Here is a 13,696-nt window from a genome sequence, read left to right as displayed (position 1 = left end):
AGGCTGCTGTTAAAAAATCCAAGGCATGCTAAAAACATAATATACAGGAGCCTGGCATCCCTAAGAGAGAGTCTCGTTGTCTGTTCCTCTCTGCAGGTAGCCATGTTTGGAAGTGCTGACAAACAGAGAAGAAAGACAGAATGCATGGGGTCGGGGCCGGTGGCTGGCTCCTCGCCAAACGGTCACTTCCTCCCTTATATTTGGGCTCCAACTATGGTCACCTCTCATAACCATGCTTGATTGTGTGTGTTTGGAGTAAACTGCAGCACTTTTTATAATAAAGAGCAGTGCTTTGGATCAACTCACCTGCAACATATTCAATTTGTGTCCGTAAATAAAGCATAAGATATTAATAAAGTGTCTTGTTTGGCTCTAGTTTCTCTTTGTATTAGGGAGGGCTGTACACAGGGGGATTTGCTTAAAGCCGTGACCCAATGAGTAAGTCACTAAGGTAGAGAAATCTCATAATTAAGGACTCATTAAAGCTACACAGCACAACTATGTTGGTTTACTAACAGAAAGCTCACCGATTCACAAAGGGGCCATTCATGATACCTCACTTCTCTGGAGGAAAAGAGAAAAGGCAGTTGCTCTTAGCATTTGGGCAGATGTAATTGCAATCACTCAGCTTGTCTGATGCTGATAATGGGGCGATGGGAAATTCCTGTCAGAGTCGTGGCGCAGGGTGGTTTCGCAACCACTTTGGCAGGCTCCGTGTTCCACTGCAGGGCAGCGAATGCGTTACGGCATGCTCACATAGCTGTCATTAAACACATTTTGGAAAGAAAAGAAAAAAAGCCTTAGACAATCAAAACTCACAAGTGTGTGCCATGCTCCTGCTTCTCGAGCAATGAAAAGGCAAATCTTATGTAAACCTATATCATCTGTCATCCCCCCACACTGTTAAACGTGCTGAAAGACTTCAGCTTGTGAAAAAATAAAAGGAAAAGTGAACATGCTTTAGCAATCCCACTCACCTAAAACACACTATACATTCTGGCTGAGCTTTTTTCGACATCTTTATTTTCATTTGTCATTTCTCTTGACTAGACGTTTATGTGAAAGCAAAGCTGCGGGCAAATAAGAACACATAAACTGGTAAAAAGCTTGTTTGTTTTTTTAAAGACATAAATACAAAGTAATGTTTGTTTTCCAAATTTTGACTTTTCAGAAAGCAGCCCATTCCTGTCTGAAATGTGTGCTACAGTAGGTGGCTGAAATAGCACATGGGTGCTACGTTCTTGTGGGTGGTTCTTGGGTACAGTATGTGACACTTGGCATCCCAGCAATGCTTCCATGAGAAGCCTCTTTTATAAGGCATTCATGCAATGATGCTAACAAGCTCATTTTACTGGCTGGACAAGAATTTAAGCAACAAAGTCCTTATTATTGCTATGCGAGACCACCCAAGAAACAATATAGTGATATTAAAGATGTTCTAATCATCTCCGAAGAGTAGCAATAAAGTCCCATTTACTGGACTGCAGTATGTAGTGATGGACAACAGCTATTTAGTTTTAATTAAACTGGAAACTTGAGAAATATAAAAATTCATAAAAAAACACCAGGACCAAAGGTAAAAGCCATTAGATTGAGTTTCTTGCATGACGTGCAGAGGGTCTCATTTCAAACACCAAGGTGTTTTAGTAATATTTTACATGCAATCCTGAACTCGCCTGGCGGTCTGCCAGTGTTTCCACAGGTATTTGAGGCATTTTGGGTATTTTACAATTCAAATGATGCCGCAGAGAACAATTTGTAAGAATTCAGAGGACGTTGTCATAAATAAATCTGACATACTGAAAAAGAAAAAAAAAAAAAAGAAATTCTGATAGCAAGTTAATGACATTTAGATATAAAGTTAGTTATTGCCTCCCCTGAAGTACTCATAATAAGACTCTACCATGAACATGCATCGATATTACCATCATCATCATCATGATCATGTGCAGAGACCAAATGGCAACATTTAAAAAAGTTTAATTTCAAATTACAGCGTGGTATGGGTAATAAAAAAATACCATAAAGATATAATTTGATTTTTGCAAAAATCTGTGGTTTCAAGAGTCCACGAGGGTGTCAATCGACAAGAGATTCATACATTTCCTCAAACATAAATACCATATCAAAGGCTTTTCAATGTTACTGGTGTATTAGTTATTATAAATTACAAACATGTACTGTATATTCCAAGAAAAGAATAAAATACAGTAAAAAATAAACAGATGATAAATGATGACAAAAAATACACTGAAAATAATCTTAGGGTTAAAAAAAAAAAGATATCTTACAGCTGTCTTGGTCAAAAGGTGAATCTCGATTTGTTTGACACTAAAGGCGTATTCACATTGTCACGGTAACAGCTTTTATGACAGCTATGTGAGCATGTCTGTGGTGCACAGGGGGCAGACGCTAGATCGGACCCGCTAGAAGTGTCCGCGCCAAAGGACCTGCTCATGGCCCACCGCATTCAGCCCTCTTCTGCCTCCGATTGGCTTATTGTTATTCTTACCCTAACCCTAGTCTCGCATGACCAGACCTTCCTCCACAGCACTGCAGAGGAGGGTCTGGCTAGTCCACACAGAATTTCCTGGATGGAAGAAAAACGTGCTCTGGTTTATTGGCATTTCTTTAAACCAATAATAATTGTATTGGGCGGTGCCAATGCAAAAGCTCAGAGTGGATGGGTCTTGAAACACAGAGCTTCAAGTTGGGGAGCGGCGTTCACTTTGCAGTGAAAACAGACAAAATTTACTGAGTACTATGGTACAAACCCTTTCATGAGAATGTGCATTAAAACACCATTTGAGACTCTGAAATTTATCTACACAGCTAGCAACACCGGCATTGTAGCTAAAATGGTGCCGTTTGGTACAGCGCCACATGGTGTCCTGGAGTGGTAAATACTGTGCTGAACGCACAATGCAAGATCCCCGTTTGTCCGTTGTAATATGAATACGCCATGATAGTCTACAGCCAGGTTTACGGCTCTATGAGGCTGTAGCAGGTATAATGTTTACTATCTAAGTTTAGTGCGCATCCTAACATTGGTTACAATTCTTCCAGAGGGGGACTTTAACATCTGTGCCAAATTGAATAGCAATCCAGCCAATAGTTTTTGCGATATTTTGCTCAGAACCCCAAAAGTTAATGGACCCCCATAGCCAGTAGGATGTATTCTCTTGGGACCACACATGTCTGTGCAAAATGTCATGGCAATCCATCAAATAGTTGTTGAGATATTTTGGACTGAACCAAAATGGTGGAACAAATGACCAACAATGCCACGCCGCTATGTACATGGCTTAACATGTAGTAATATTTCTGTTACAAAACAAGGTATTACATATTCGGGACAAGATCTTGTGAAGCCGTATTCTGTCTATTGAGCATGTTAACATTGTCCAGTGTACTCAAAGTCTATGTACCATACAACAAATATAAATGTGAGATTTAATCCATGATAAAAAATAAGTTTGTGTACATAATAGATCATGTCGACATAAAACAATTCAGTATATATTAAACACACAAATACTACAAATAGTACTTTCTCGTGTTCCCTAGCTTTTCAAAATCTATCCAGAGAACACTACAAACATTGATATTTGGTTTTCTGTAAAGGTCTTCAAAGAAAGGAAAACATTTTCAGGTTATTTTATTGGTGTTCCTCAGGGAAGTGGGCGCAGTGCACTGTGAAAAAAAAACTTAGTCCTTGACTTCTTTACACTGTCCTTTCACCAAGTCCATCTCAGCCTCACTTCCTTCCTTCAAACCTCTCCTGTGGTTTGGTACTGTTTGATGGTGCTCATAAGCAGTTTATTGCAAAAGGAAATAATCAAATAAAAACACAAGACAATGGCTTGGATGACGCCCTGCTCCTGTTGTGAGACTATACGCCCAGCAGCATGCCCATGAAATCAGAACCGTTTTGTACCGTGATGGAGGCACCTGCTGCGTTATCCACAAATATGGAGGTGTACTGGCCAGCCTGCAGAGGAATAATACACAACATTCATAAAGGAAGGATTTGCATAAACACAGATATGTGTGTGTGTGTGTTTCTAAGTGGTCTGCTCACCTGTAGCTCCAGCAGCCCCTGCACGCTGACAGAGAATATCTTGCTGTTACTTTCTAATCCAACAATCATCTCCAGTGAGCTGCAATCACATTTAAAAAAAGAACATTTCAGAATAAATGTTGTGTTTTCAACCATTTGTGTCAAATGTGCAATCTTCCAGACCTTGTGAACCAAGTACCAAATTCTTTCAGGAAGACCTAACTATTAGTCGATGCTCTCCTAAATCAATTCAGCTGTTATCATGCTGTGTATAACTGTTGCATATCTGCAACTAGCCTCTCCTGATTGAAATGTATCTGTAGTGTAAATCCTTTCAGGAAGACCTCACTCTTAATCAACGCTCTACCTAACTCAAATCGGCTTTTGGAGGCGATCACCTTCCTGCTAAACCAATCAGAATCGTATACAAATGGCAAGGGCCAATCACCGAGTCCCAACCCTGCTTAATATCTGTTTCTCCCTTTGCTATCAGCTGTTGTTTCAGGCAAAGAAAGCAACCCTCCACCCCCGACTTTGTACATTTTTTTAGCTATACAATAAATCTTATTTGCATATCTGCAAACATGTCTCTCGTGATTAAAATGCCTTATGACAAAGCGATTGTTCGACATTTTGAGTAATACACCTTAAAATTAAAAATACATATTTTCTCTCCTACTTTTAGTGCTAACCAACTGTGTCACCGCACACAAATGGAGCGTGATTTATGCTTCTACGAAAGCTCTGTGCAGAGCTTTCACTGTAGCCTAAATAAGTGGCCTGAAGTTTATACTTGTGTGTTGGTGTGTGTGTTGACCTCTTCAAAAGAATTGTGTGTGTGCATGGGAAGTGTGTGGTAGACGGCGAGAATGATGGCGATTAGCTTTGGAGCGAGTACCAAAAATAGAGGCATGGTGGGAGAAACAAAGAGTCTCCCCTGTGCTTTCTGACCTCGGTGGGAAATCTACAGCAGGAGAAGTTAACCGTCTCCTTGATTTCATGTTGTTTATGGAGAAGGAGAACCAGGAAATGAGTTGGGGGAAATGCAACCCTAGCAAGCCGTGGCCAAGTGACATGAGTCCCTAAGACGTATAATTAAATTTTTCTAGATGTGCCCTTCAGGCTATGGCTTACAGTCCGACTTAAGCTCCCTGTCGCCACGTACCTACAAACGTAGCCACCGCCTAGATTTAACACAGAAGCATAAATCACACTCTAGAGGGGCGAGAGGCTCGTCCTCTTCGTCCGAGCTTGAACTACAGCTAACCGACACCGCTAGCTCTCCTGAGCTGAGTGATATGGTTCGCAGGTGTAGCAGGAAGAAAAAAAGTTCCTACGTGAAACTGCTCACAACCAGGTTTGTGGATTATCCTGAGTAACCGGATCGTGGTTTTTGTTGAGCACCGCAAGCGCAGTGCCATCTAGCTTCATTATATCCTAGTGAAGGCAGGCATCTCTACAGGAAATATCTCCAACACAACTCACACCAGAACAATCTAGATTGATGAATAGCACTACAGGTAAGAGGAAAAATAGGTATTTTTGATTTTGGGGGTGAACTGTCCCTTTAACAACTCTTTGCCCTCAGAGTCTGCAAAGATGGTTGTAAGATCGCTGCAGGCTTTAACCACACACTGAGAGCAAAGGCTCCTGTTAAGTGGAAAATGCTACATATTTATGGAAAATCAATCATCTTTGTCTTCACTCCAACTGCCATCACAATGAGCCTTATTTCACATTCTCTGCATTTTCATGTGTGGGAGGGCGAGACTGGCTGGGGCTTTGGCTTGAAAAAAAGCAAAAGCCAAGGACTCTTTTGGGTTAGGTAACCCATCATAATAATATTATTTATACATTCCCCTCATTGTACCAAGCTAGAAGGGAGGCTGTGGAGCCCTGCACAGTCTGGAGGAGACTTTAGGGAGCAATCATTTCTGCAATTTTCCCTGACTTTATGTAAATAGAAATTTGGAAATATTGGAAAGAACTCAGAACCTTCTCCAACTGGATTTGTACACCATTTTTACACCATGCAGAAACACTGTATCAGATAAGAACTTCATTATCTGTCTCCCAAACAAGGGTATTTCACAACTGTGCTGCTGAATGTAACAGGCCGCCTGAAGTGTCAAAGGTGAGTCTATAAAGATTAGTAAGGCAACAGGGACGTGGGCTCTAAGTGTGAGGACATTTCCCTTAAAGACCTGCTCTGCTTTATACAGGAAATGCCAATCTGGTTCCACACAAACGGTAACAGACAAAACCTTTAACAGCCCATAAATACTGGTGACAGTTAAGGCCGTATTGAAAACCAATAAAATATCACTGTTACACAATTTGTGAAAAACAAGAATGCAAAGTGTGGTTGCTGTAGTCCTACTTCCTAAGATATGTTAATAGGGGAAGCAGTAGATCCATCTGTAGGGACTTTACTTGGGGAACTGAGGGTCGCCTGTTCAAGTCCTCGTATGGACCAAGTACTGGGTGTTGACCTTTCAGGTACTGCTGAGGTCCCTTTGAGCAAGGCAACAAACCCTGAACTGGGCAGGGCATGATTATTGGCAGCCCACCTTGCCTTAGTGCATGAATAGGTACTGTTTGTGCATGTGTGTGTATTTCGGGCCAATGTGTAATAGCAACAGAGTGAAAAATGTCTTTACTTGATCAATAAAGTATGGAAAGAAGAACAAAGACGTATTTTTCTTCTAAAAGTTGATATCACTGAACCATGTATTATAGCCATGACAAATGAAAACCACGTTGACATGATCTATTGAGGTAACAAAGCAGTGTTATGATAGGTTTATGGTCACCGTGGTGTTCCAAGTCTGCGATTTTTCAGTACAAATGCTCCGCCGGTTGTTGTGACACATGGTTGTGCATCTCTGAATCTGACTCGACGCACGCTGCACTTTCCTTTTCAACATGCTGGGAAGTCTGGCCGCGCAGATTCGCCTGTACAAACCTCTGTATGATTCTTGATGTACCTACCGCAGAAAGTCAAATGGCCTTAAATACATGTCTAACCACACTTGGAAAAGACGAGGCATTTTGATGAAAAGTGTGGAAAAATGTGAGAGGTCGCTTTGTGAAAGCTGAAAAACGGCCTCATGGTGAGTGTTTGTGGCACCGAGAGGCAGACATAGGCGTCAGTAACTATATCATTACATAAATGTAATGTTTGGCGGTACGTCGGTGTTGAACATGAATATATGTGTACTGTTGCCAGGCAGCCTGCTCTCCTTTACTTCCTCTCTTTTCTTCTTCTCGCTACGTTTCGGAGAAACAATGTGTTGAGTATAGATGTCTCTGTGCATGCTCGTAACGTGCGCGCCACCTATGTAGGCTTGTACCACAATGTCAAGTGAGAGTATAACAGGGGCTTTAGGTAGAGTATACCTGACTCAGCGTATGAGTTCTCCAGCATATTTAGCATTGAGGGTGTTAAATGCTCACTAGTATTCCGGTTATGATTGGCTTTTTCAAGTTTCCCGGTCATGTTTCAGAAACCTGGTTAAGGTTTTCCAGGATTTCAGAACCTGAATATGCTACATTCAGTACTCCATAAAAAAACCAGTGGCATGTAAACACCTTGGCCAGGGTTTTTGATCATGCTCTGTTGGTCCAGCACATGAGATGTCAAAGAGTCACGACAGAACTGCCCACAGATGATTGAAACCTGATACTGTTAGATATAACAATAACCAGGTTTCTCGCGTTCCATGTAAACATAAAATCCGACAGATCAGACCCAGGATAAGTCTCAAAAGCGGGATACTGGTGCACATGTTAGAGCACTCAATGGTGAAGGATACCTACGTGTATCTGTGGCAGAGAGATTCAATGCAGATCAGCACCCGAACATTATCCCTGGCCTTTAGCTGACTCTTGCTCCTCTTCACCTCATTGTGGTCTGTAAGGAGGGAAAATGTTCACAATCACATGAAGATACTGGCATTGATCAAAAAAATATATTCCGCTTGAGGTGACCTGAGGTCACTGAAAGCCCTAAACAGTAATTACCCAATCCTAGTAACTAGACACAACAGGCCTGTCAAAACCTGGATTTCTCCACATCCTGAAGCTGTAATAAAAAGAGCTACTGTTTAACCCTTGTGTTGTCCTTGGGTCAAACTGACCCGTTTCCAAGTGTTTTACATCAGAAATATGGATTTCTTTCAACCAGATTGCCCACAAATAACATGGATGATTCCATACAACATTCTTCAGATAAAATTAATGATTACTTTCACTGATTTTTTTGGGTGTTTTATTTAATCTTATAGCATTTGAAGTATTTTTTAATGGTTTCAAAATAGTGTCTGGACAAAGGTTTGACATATACCCATCTGTGATCCACTCAACATCCTCTGATCTTTACTATTAGTCAAAATAATTAATACATGTTGCCTTTTTAACTAAAAACCTATGTATAATTTGAGATAAATGAGGTTTGTTGACCATAAATCCCCAAAATAGTGGAAAACCTTTTGTTAATCCAGCTCAGTTTTTCTTTTAAAAGCTTCACAAGCATGGGAATCAGAAAAAGCGACAAAATAATTGGAAAAGCACAAACAAATGTTCATTTTCAAATTTGACCTGGAAGGACAAGCTCATGGTTAACAAGAAGACAACACAAGGGTTGTGGTGTATTTCGTTGAGCCTTTCCAAACCCATAAACACAAGAGCAAAAGTGTAAGAAAGGGATTAGACTGTTTCTTATGTATCTGCTCTAATGTAATTAATGCAATTGCACGTCCAGCTAACTAGCTAGCTTCCTGTCATAAGAACCTTACCTGCCAATTTGGCAATAGTTTCTGGGGTGACTAGGCTTATGCAAGTGGTTCTGTCCTGCTTTTTGTTGGATTTTTTAAATGTTTACACTCCAGCCGGTGTTACATGAGATAGCGTTATGTTTGCCAAACACATCGGTAAGTCCTCATCCTAAAAGAGTCTTATTTTGTAACAGTAAAAGTGAAATAAATAGGAACAAACAGGGTTATGTTGGGACAATCCATTTTTCCTCATCATATTTTTAATACTAGTACAAACTAGCTCAACACTGCAATACAAGAACAATGCTGTTTCTTTATCTCCATATTATCTACATGAATTATCAATTGGTGAAGATGTTGACTGTGACATGTAGCTTCAGCCTCAGTCTTTCAACACAATATTATGTACGTAGTCATCAAGTACATATTTGGGTTTTTATTTTGAAATGTGTCAACTGGGAACGGTAAAAAAGTCAGCATGAGACGGCGAGAAGTCATGGAGCGAAAGTTAGCTTAATTAGCTAGCTGGCTACAACTGATAAAGCGGTATGCTTTACAGGCGTAGCAACAGACACTAAGTAGTAAACAGTAAATGAATTAGCAGAATCAGGACTTTTCCTTGACTGTTTAAGACCTGTTGTTCTCAAACCTTTTTCAATAATGTAGCCTTTTTTTAAATACATTTTCTTTTTTTAATATATTTTCAGCCAAAAACAACCTTGTAACTTAAAAACACCAAAATACTAGCATACATTTCAAATGTTTAGAAGCAATCAGTAAATTCCTTTGTTATTATAGTATAAATATTTTAAGGAATTATGCATAAAATAGTCTCACAAACCACGGTACTATAAAGTACCCCTAGGTGTACTAATAACCCAATTTGAGAAACACCGTTTTAGACTCATAACCCCCATGTTGTTCTCAGATCAAATTGACCCGTTTTCCTATATCAATATTTTTTTTAACTACCCAAAATAACATGATTGATTCCACACAACACTCTTTGCCAGGTACAAATCTCTAGTTTCATTTATTTTGGGGTGTCTTATTCAATTTTATATAGCGTTTGGAGAAAAAAATTGAAGTGGTTTTGAAATAGTCTTGGGTAAAAGTTGACATATTCCATTCTGTGATTATCCATCAACATACATTCCTTTAATTTTAGTCAAAATTATTCCTAATTTTTGCTTTTCTAACTCAAACATTAGGTATAATTTCGTAAAAATTAGGTTTATTGACCATACGTTCCAAAAATAACTGTAAAACTAAAGTTAATAACTTAGACATAGTGTTGAAAACATCAAAAAAAGTGACAAACATTGAACAAAGAGCGTCAAAAGTGTTGAAAAAAGGGACAAAAACGAAAAAGTTAAAAACATTGATAAAAAGCGTCAAGTAAAGTGCTGATTTTCAATTTTGACAGGAAGACAACACAAAGGTTAAGCCTTGCTATACGTAACGTAATATTCAATATAAGACCGTGACTGTGATTTACCAATGTGGACATTAGCAGAGAACTGGTAGATCCCAGTGATGGGAGCTGTGAATCTTCCGGTGGACTGGTCCATTCCTGACCCTCTGAGGAAGGCTCCTTTAGCTGGTGGCTGAGAGCACAGAAACATTGGAGTAAACATGTTTTCATTTTAGAGCGATAGTGCATTGGTCCCAGCATGACAACCCTTCTCTGGGACCTCAGAACAAATTGGCTTGACTACAGAAAACTACAGTAGGCAGTCAAGGGCACTTTAGCAGACTCTCCTAACGGCCAGGTCACCTGAATTTGTTCCTTTGTTCTACAGCAAATAGTTGAGGTAATGGTGAGCCGGACAGTCTCAAATGCCAAAAATTGTAGTCCCAAAAAAAATCAAGTCCCAAAAATCATAACTTACTAGCTGTGTCGCTCCATATACTTTCAATTTCACCTTCCTCTCTCACAGTGTAAATCTCTCCACAAAGAGCCACTTATGAGACTGCTAGGGTATTAAATATGTCTATTGAATAAGCTACCCCATTAGCAACCAAATTAACTAGCCGGCTTAATGACAATTAGCAAGTTTTGCTTAGAGAGTTTCCTTTCCCATTCAGTATTTAATGAAATGATGTAAAAACATGAGAGCAAAATGTCAGTAAACGGTACATGAACATAGAAAGAACCTTGGCCAAACAGGGCAAGCTGGGCTGGCTAGGATGTTAGCAGTTAGCTCGCCAGTAACAGTTGACTAACAAGCCCTGCGAGTTGTCACTAAGTCACCAAGCTTATAGAAGCAGATATTTTGCGAATATGTGTGGATGAAATTCACTGTTCTACTTTCGGGTGTGACCATGTTTTAAAGCCATTTTTATAGTAACACAGTGCTAAGTTAGAATCTTAAATATTTCGTCAACGCTTAATCCTCCCTCCTCCAGCCTTGTCAGCCCATTGCAAAAGGGCATAGTTCTTCCACTACAGCATACTGTTTCAAACAGTGTCTATTTTTGTCCTCCCCACACTTTATTCCAAGTCAGAGACAGAGTGCCTTTTGTATGCCGCCCAGAGAGTGATGTGTAGAATTGAAAAAGGAGATATTTTTGACCAAAGAGCCAGTGTGAGTTTCAGAGTGGCAGTGCATGCTTTGCCAGTGCCAGTTACCAGTGAGGGGATGATCCTCTCATAATTCCCCCACATGCAAACTAAGCGATGATTACCAAAAACTCGCTCTTTCAAACACAGTTAAGACAGAGAAGCAAATGGGTCATAAAGAAAGCGTGCAGAGGAAGGATTAGCCAAAATGTTTTACTTTTTCAGCTATGCACATGGAGCGAGGCTGAACCAGTCCATAAACATTTACTTTGGTTCAAACAAACATACTGTCTGAAAGTTCTGGAGCTCCACCAGAGTCTTCTTGTCGACCACCACAGGTCCCTTGAACTTGCAGTGGAAAGCCTCCTCTATCCGCCGATAGGAGGTCATCCCTTCCAGGGTGAGGAGAGCCGTAGGTAGCTGGCTGGGGCTAGTTTGTCTGTCCAACGCTGCTGCTCTCCTCTCTGTAGCCTCTGATAGAAACACATCAACCTTATTACTAGAGCGGGATTTAAAAAAAAAATGTATTGATCCAATTTCGGTTCATATGGAACTAGAAAACCTAAGGACTCCATTGGTACCAACTATGTTAAGCTAGCTTGTCGTGAAGTTCGTGAGGTTCTCACCCTCCTGTTGTCCTTGGGTCAAATTTGACCCCTTTTAACAATGTCTATATAAAAAATAAGGCATTGTTTTTAACCAAATTACCACAAAAATGGACGGATTGCATGCAACGCTCTTTGCAAATATAATTAATCACTTACATTGAATTTTGGGTGAAAATTGAAATGGTTTCAAATCAGCATCCTGACCAAACTCAACCACTCAACATACCTCTGATCTTAACTATTAGTCAAAATAATTCATAATGTCTGCTTTATTAGCTCAAATATTAGGTGTAATTCTATACAAATGAGGGTTATTGACCACAGATTCCAAACAAGTAGTCTAAAAATAGTGGTAGTAAGGTGGTCGTAGTGAAATAAAATGGTTTATTTTGAAAAAAGGGTAAAAAAAATAAATAAGTGGTAATCTTTTTGACCCGGAAGGACAACACAAGGGTTAAACAAAAAGGCTCCAAACTGGCATGGTCATTTTCAAAGGGGTCCCTCTTTCACCTCCAGACATCTGAATGAAATGTCTCTCAATACCCCGTGACTGCAGAGTGTGTAGAGCTGCACGTTACTGTGTGTTCATGATGAATAAAAAGGACATTAATGAAACTTCTTTGGGGTAAATTCTTAATGTAAACACTACTGCATCAGGTTAGACGGAACCCTGTACAATTTTGAAGCAAAATTAGTTTTGCAACTGCAAGATCCCAAATCGACATTGAGTCGGAAATCGAATCGGAAATGTAATCAAATCAGGACCGTGTGAAGTGGAATCGATTTGATTCAGGAAATCAGTGGCAATGCCCAGCCCTAGTTACTACAGTACAATATGAGTAAATGTTGGTTTTCAAAGGGTTATTTCATAATATTGTGATCAAATATAATGTTGTGGTCATAAAACTGTGTAGATCCGTATGTTTAACTGTAGGTGCAAAATGATTGTATGGGGAGCTGAAATGTGTGTGGGCTGGAAAATCAACATGTTTCTACCTTTAATCATGTCTTTGAACTCCTGGAGAAGAACTTCCTGGGTCACTTCGGCTCCAGGAGAGCCAGGGGGTCCCTGTGGGCCAGGAGGTCCGGGGGGGCCTGGTGGGCCCGGCTAGTGGAGGAAAGATGTACAAAACATAGTCATGCCTCAATTTGATCTGACTATGAATATGCAAGTTTGTTTTATTTAGAATTTATTGCAGTACATGAAAAAATTCACCAATCATCATCAATCAAGTACAAATACAAAAACTGCCAGACACAGTCTATCTACTGGGTTTACCAGGGGTCGTTTGCGTTTGCGACACTTTCCAGGGAAGTTTCCAACCGGTCTTTTGACAAAGTCCATCCATGATCCCAGTGGATCCACTCGCTGGTTGTCGGAAATCTGCAGCAGAAAGAAAAACACAGACATAAAATAAATGATGGACTAATTCAGAGTGCAGACCACTGCCAAGGTATGCACTATCTCACAATTTGAATGCAGTGTGAGTTGTCCCAGTCTGAGACTCCTTCTTCCGATTATCAAAAAAAACACATGAATGGAGCACAAACCCCAATTTCCAATGTTGTCAAATAAAACATAATTTGTGTATCCGCCCTGAAGTTTCATGAAAATTGAGCCCGTAGTTTCGGTATTTTGTTTACTTATTTCATATAGGGCGGTTCAACCTTATTTACAAATTGATTCATA

At 40.0% G+C, this 13,696-nt stretch overlaps 1 protein-coding gene across 2 annotated transcripts in view; it reads right to left on the bottom strand.

Moving 5' to 3' along the window:
* Positions 1-257: 257 nt before the first annotated feature.
* c1qtnf12 (C1q and TNF related 12) overlaps positions 258-13,696 on the bottom strand; it is a 27,846-nt gene continuing 14,407 nt past the window's right edge. The window contains exons 2-10 of one of the 2 annotated variants that reach the window (XM_034877941.1): positions 13,286-13,390; positions 13,003-13,114; positions 11,687-11,871; positions 10,334-10,442; positions 7,880-7,973; positions 4,082-4,160; positions 3,858-3,991; positions 2,608-2,610; positions 258-268 (exon numbers count right to left, since the gene is read on the bottom strand). In XM_034877941.1, coding sequence (XP_034733832.1) covers positions 3,893-3,991; positions 4,082-4,160; positions 7,880-7,973; positions 10,334-10,442; positions 11,687-11,871; positions 13,003-13,114; positions 13,286-13,390 — 783 coding nt within the window. In that variant the 3' untranslated portion in view covers positions 258-268; positions 2,608-2,610; positions 3,858-3,892. Of the gene's footprint in view, positions 269-2,607; positions 2,611-3,650; positions 3,992-4,081; positions 4,161-7,879; positions 7,974-10,333; positions 10,443-11,686; positions 11,872-13,002; positions 13,115-13,285; positions 13,391-13,696 lie in introns of those variants that run through there. The other variant, XM_034877940.1, reaches the window with a different exon arrangement.

The sequence above is a fragment of the Etheostoma cragini genome, chromosome 7, assembly GCF_013103735.1.
Source record: "Etheostoma cragini isolate CJK2018 chromosome 7, CSU_Ecrag_1.0, whole genome shotgun sequence".
NCBI lineage: Eukaryota > Metazoa > Chordata > Actinopteri > Perciformes > Percidae > Etheostoma > Etheostoma cragini.
This window is presented reverse-complemented; position numbering and strand designations above follow the sequence as displayed.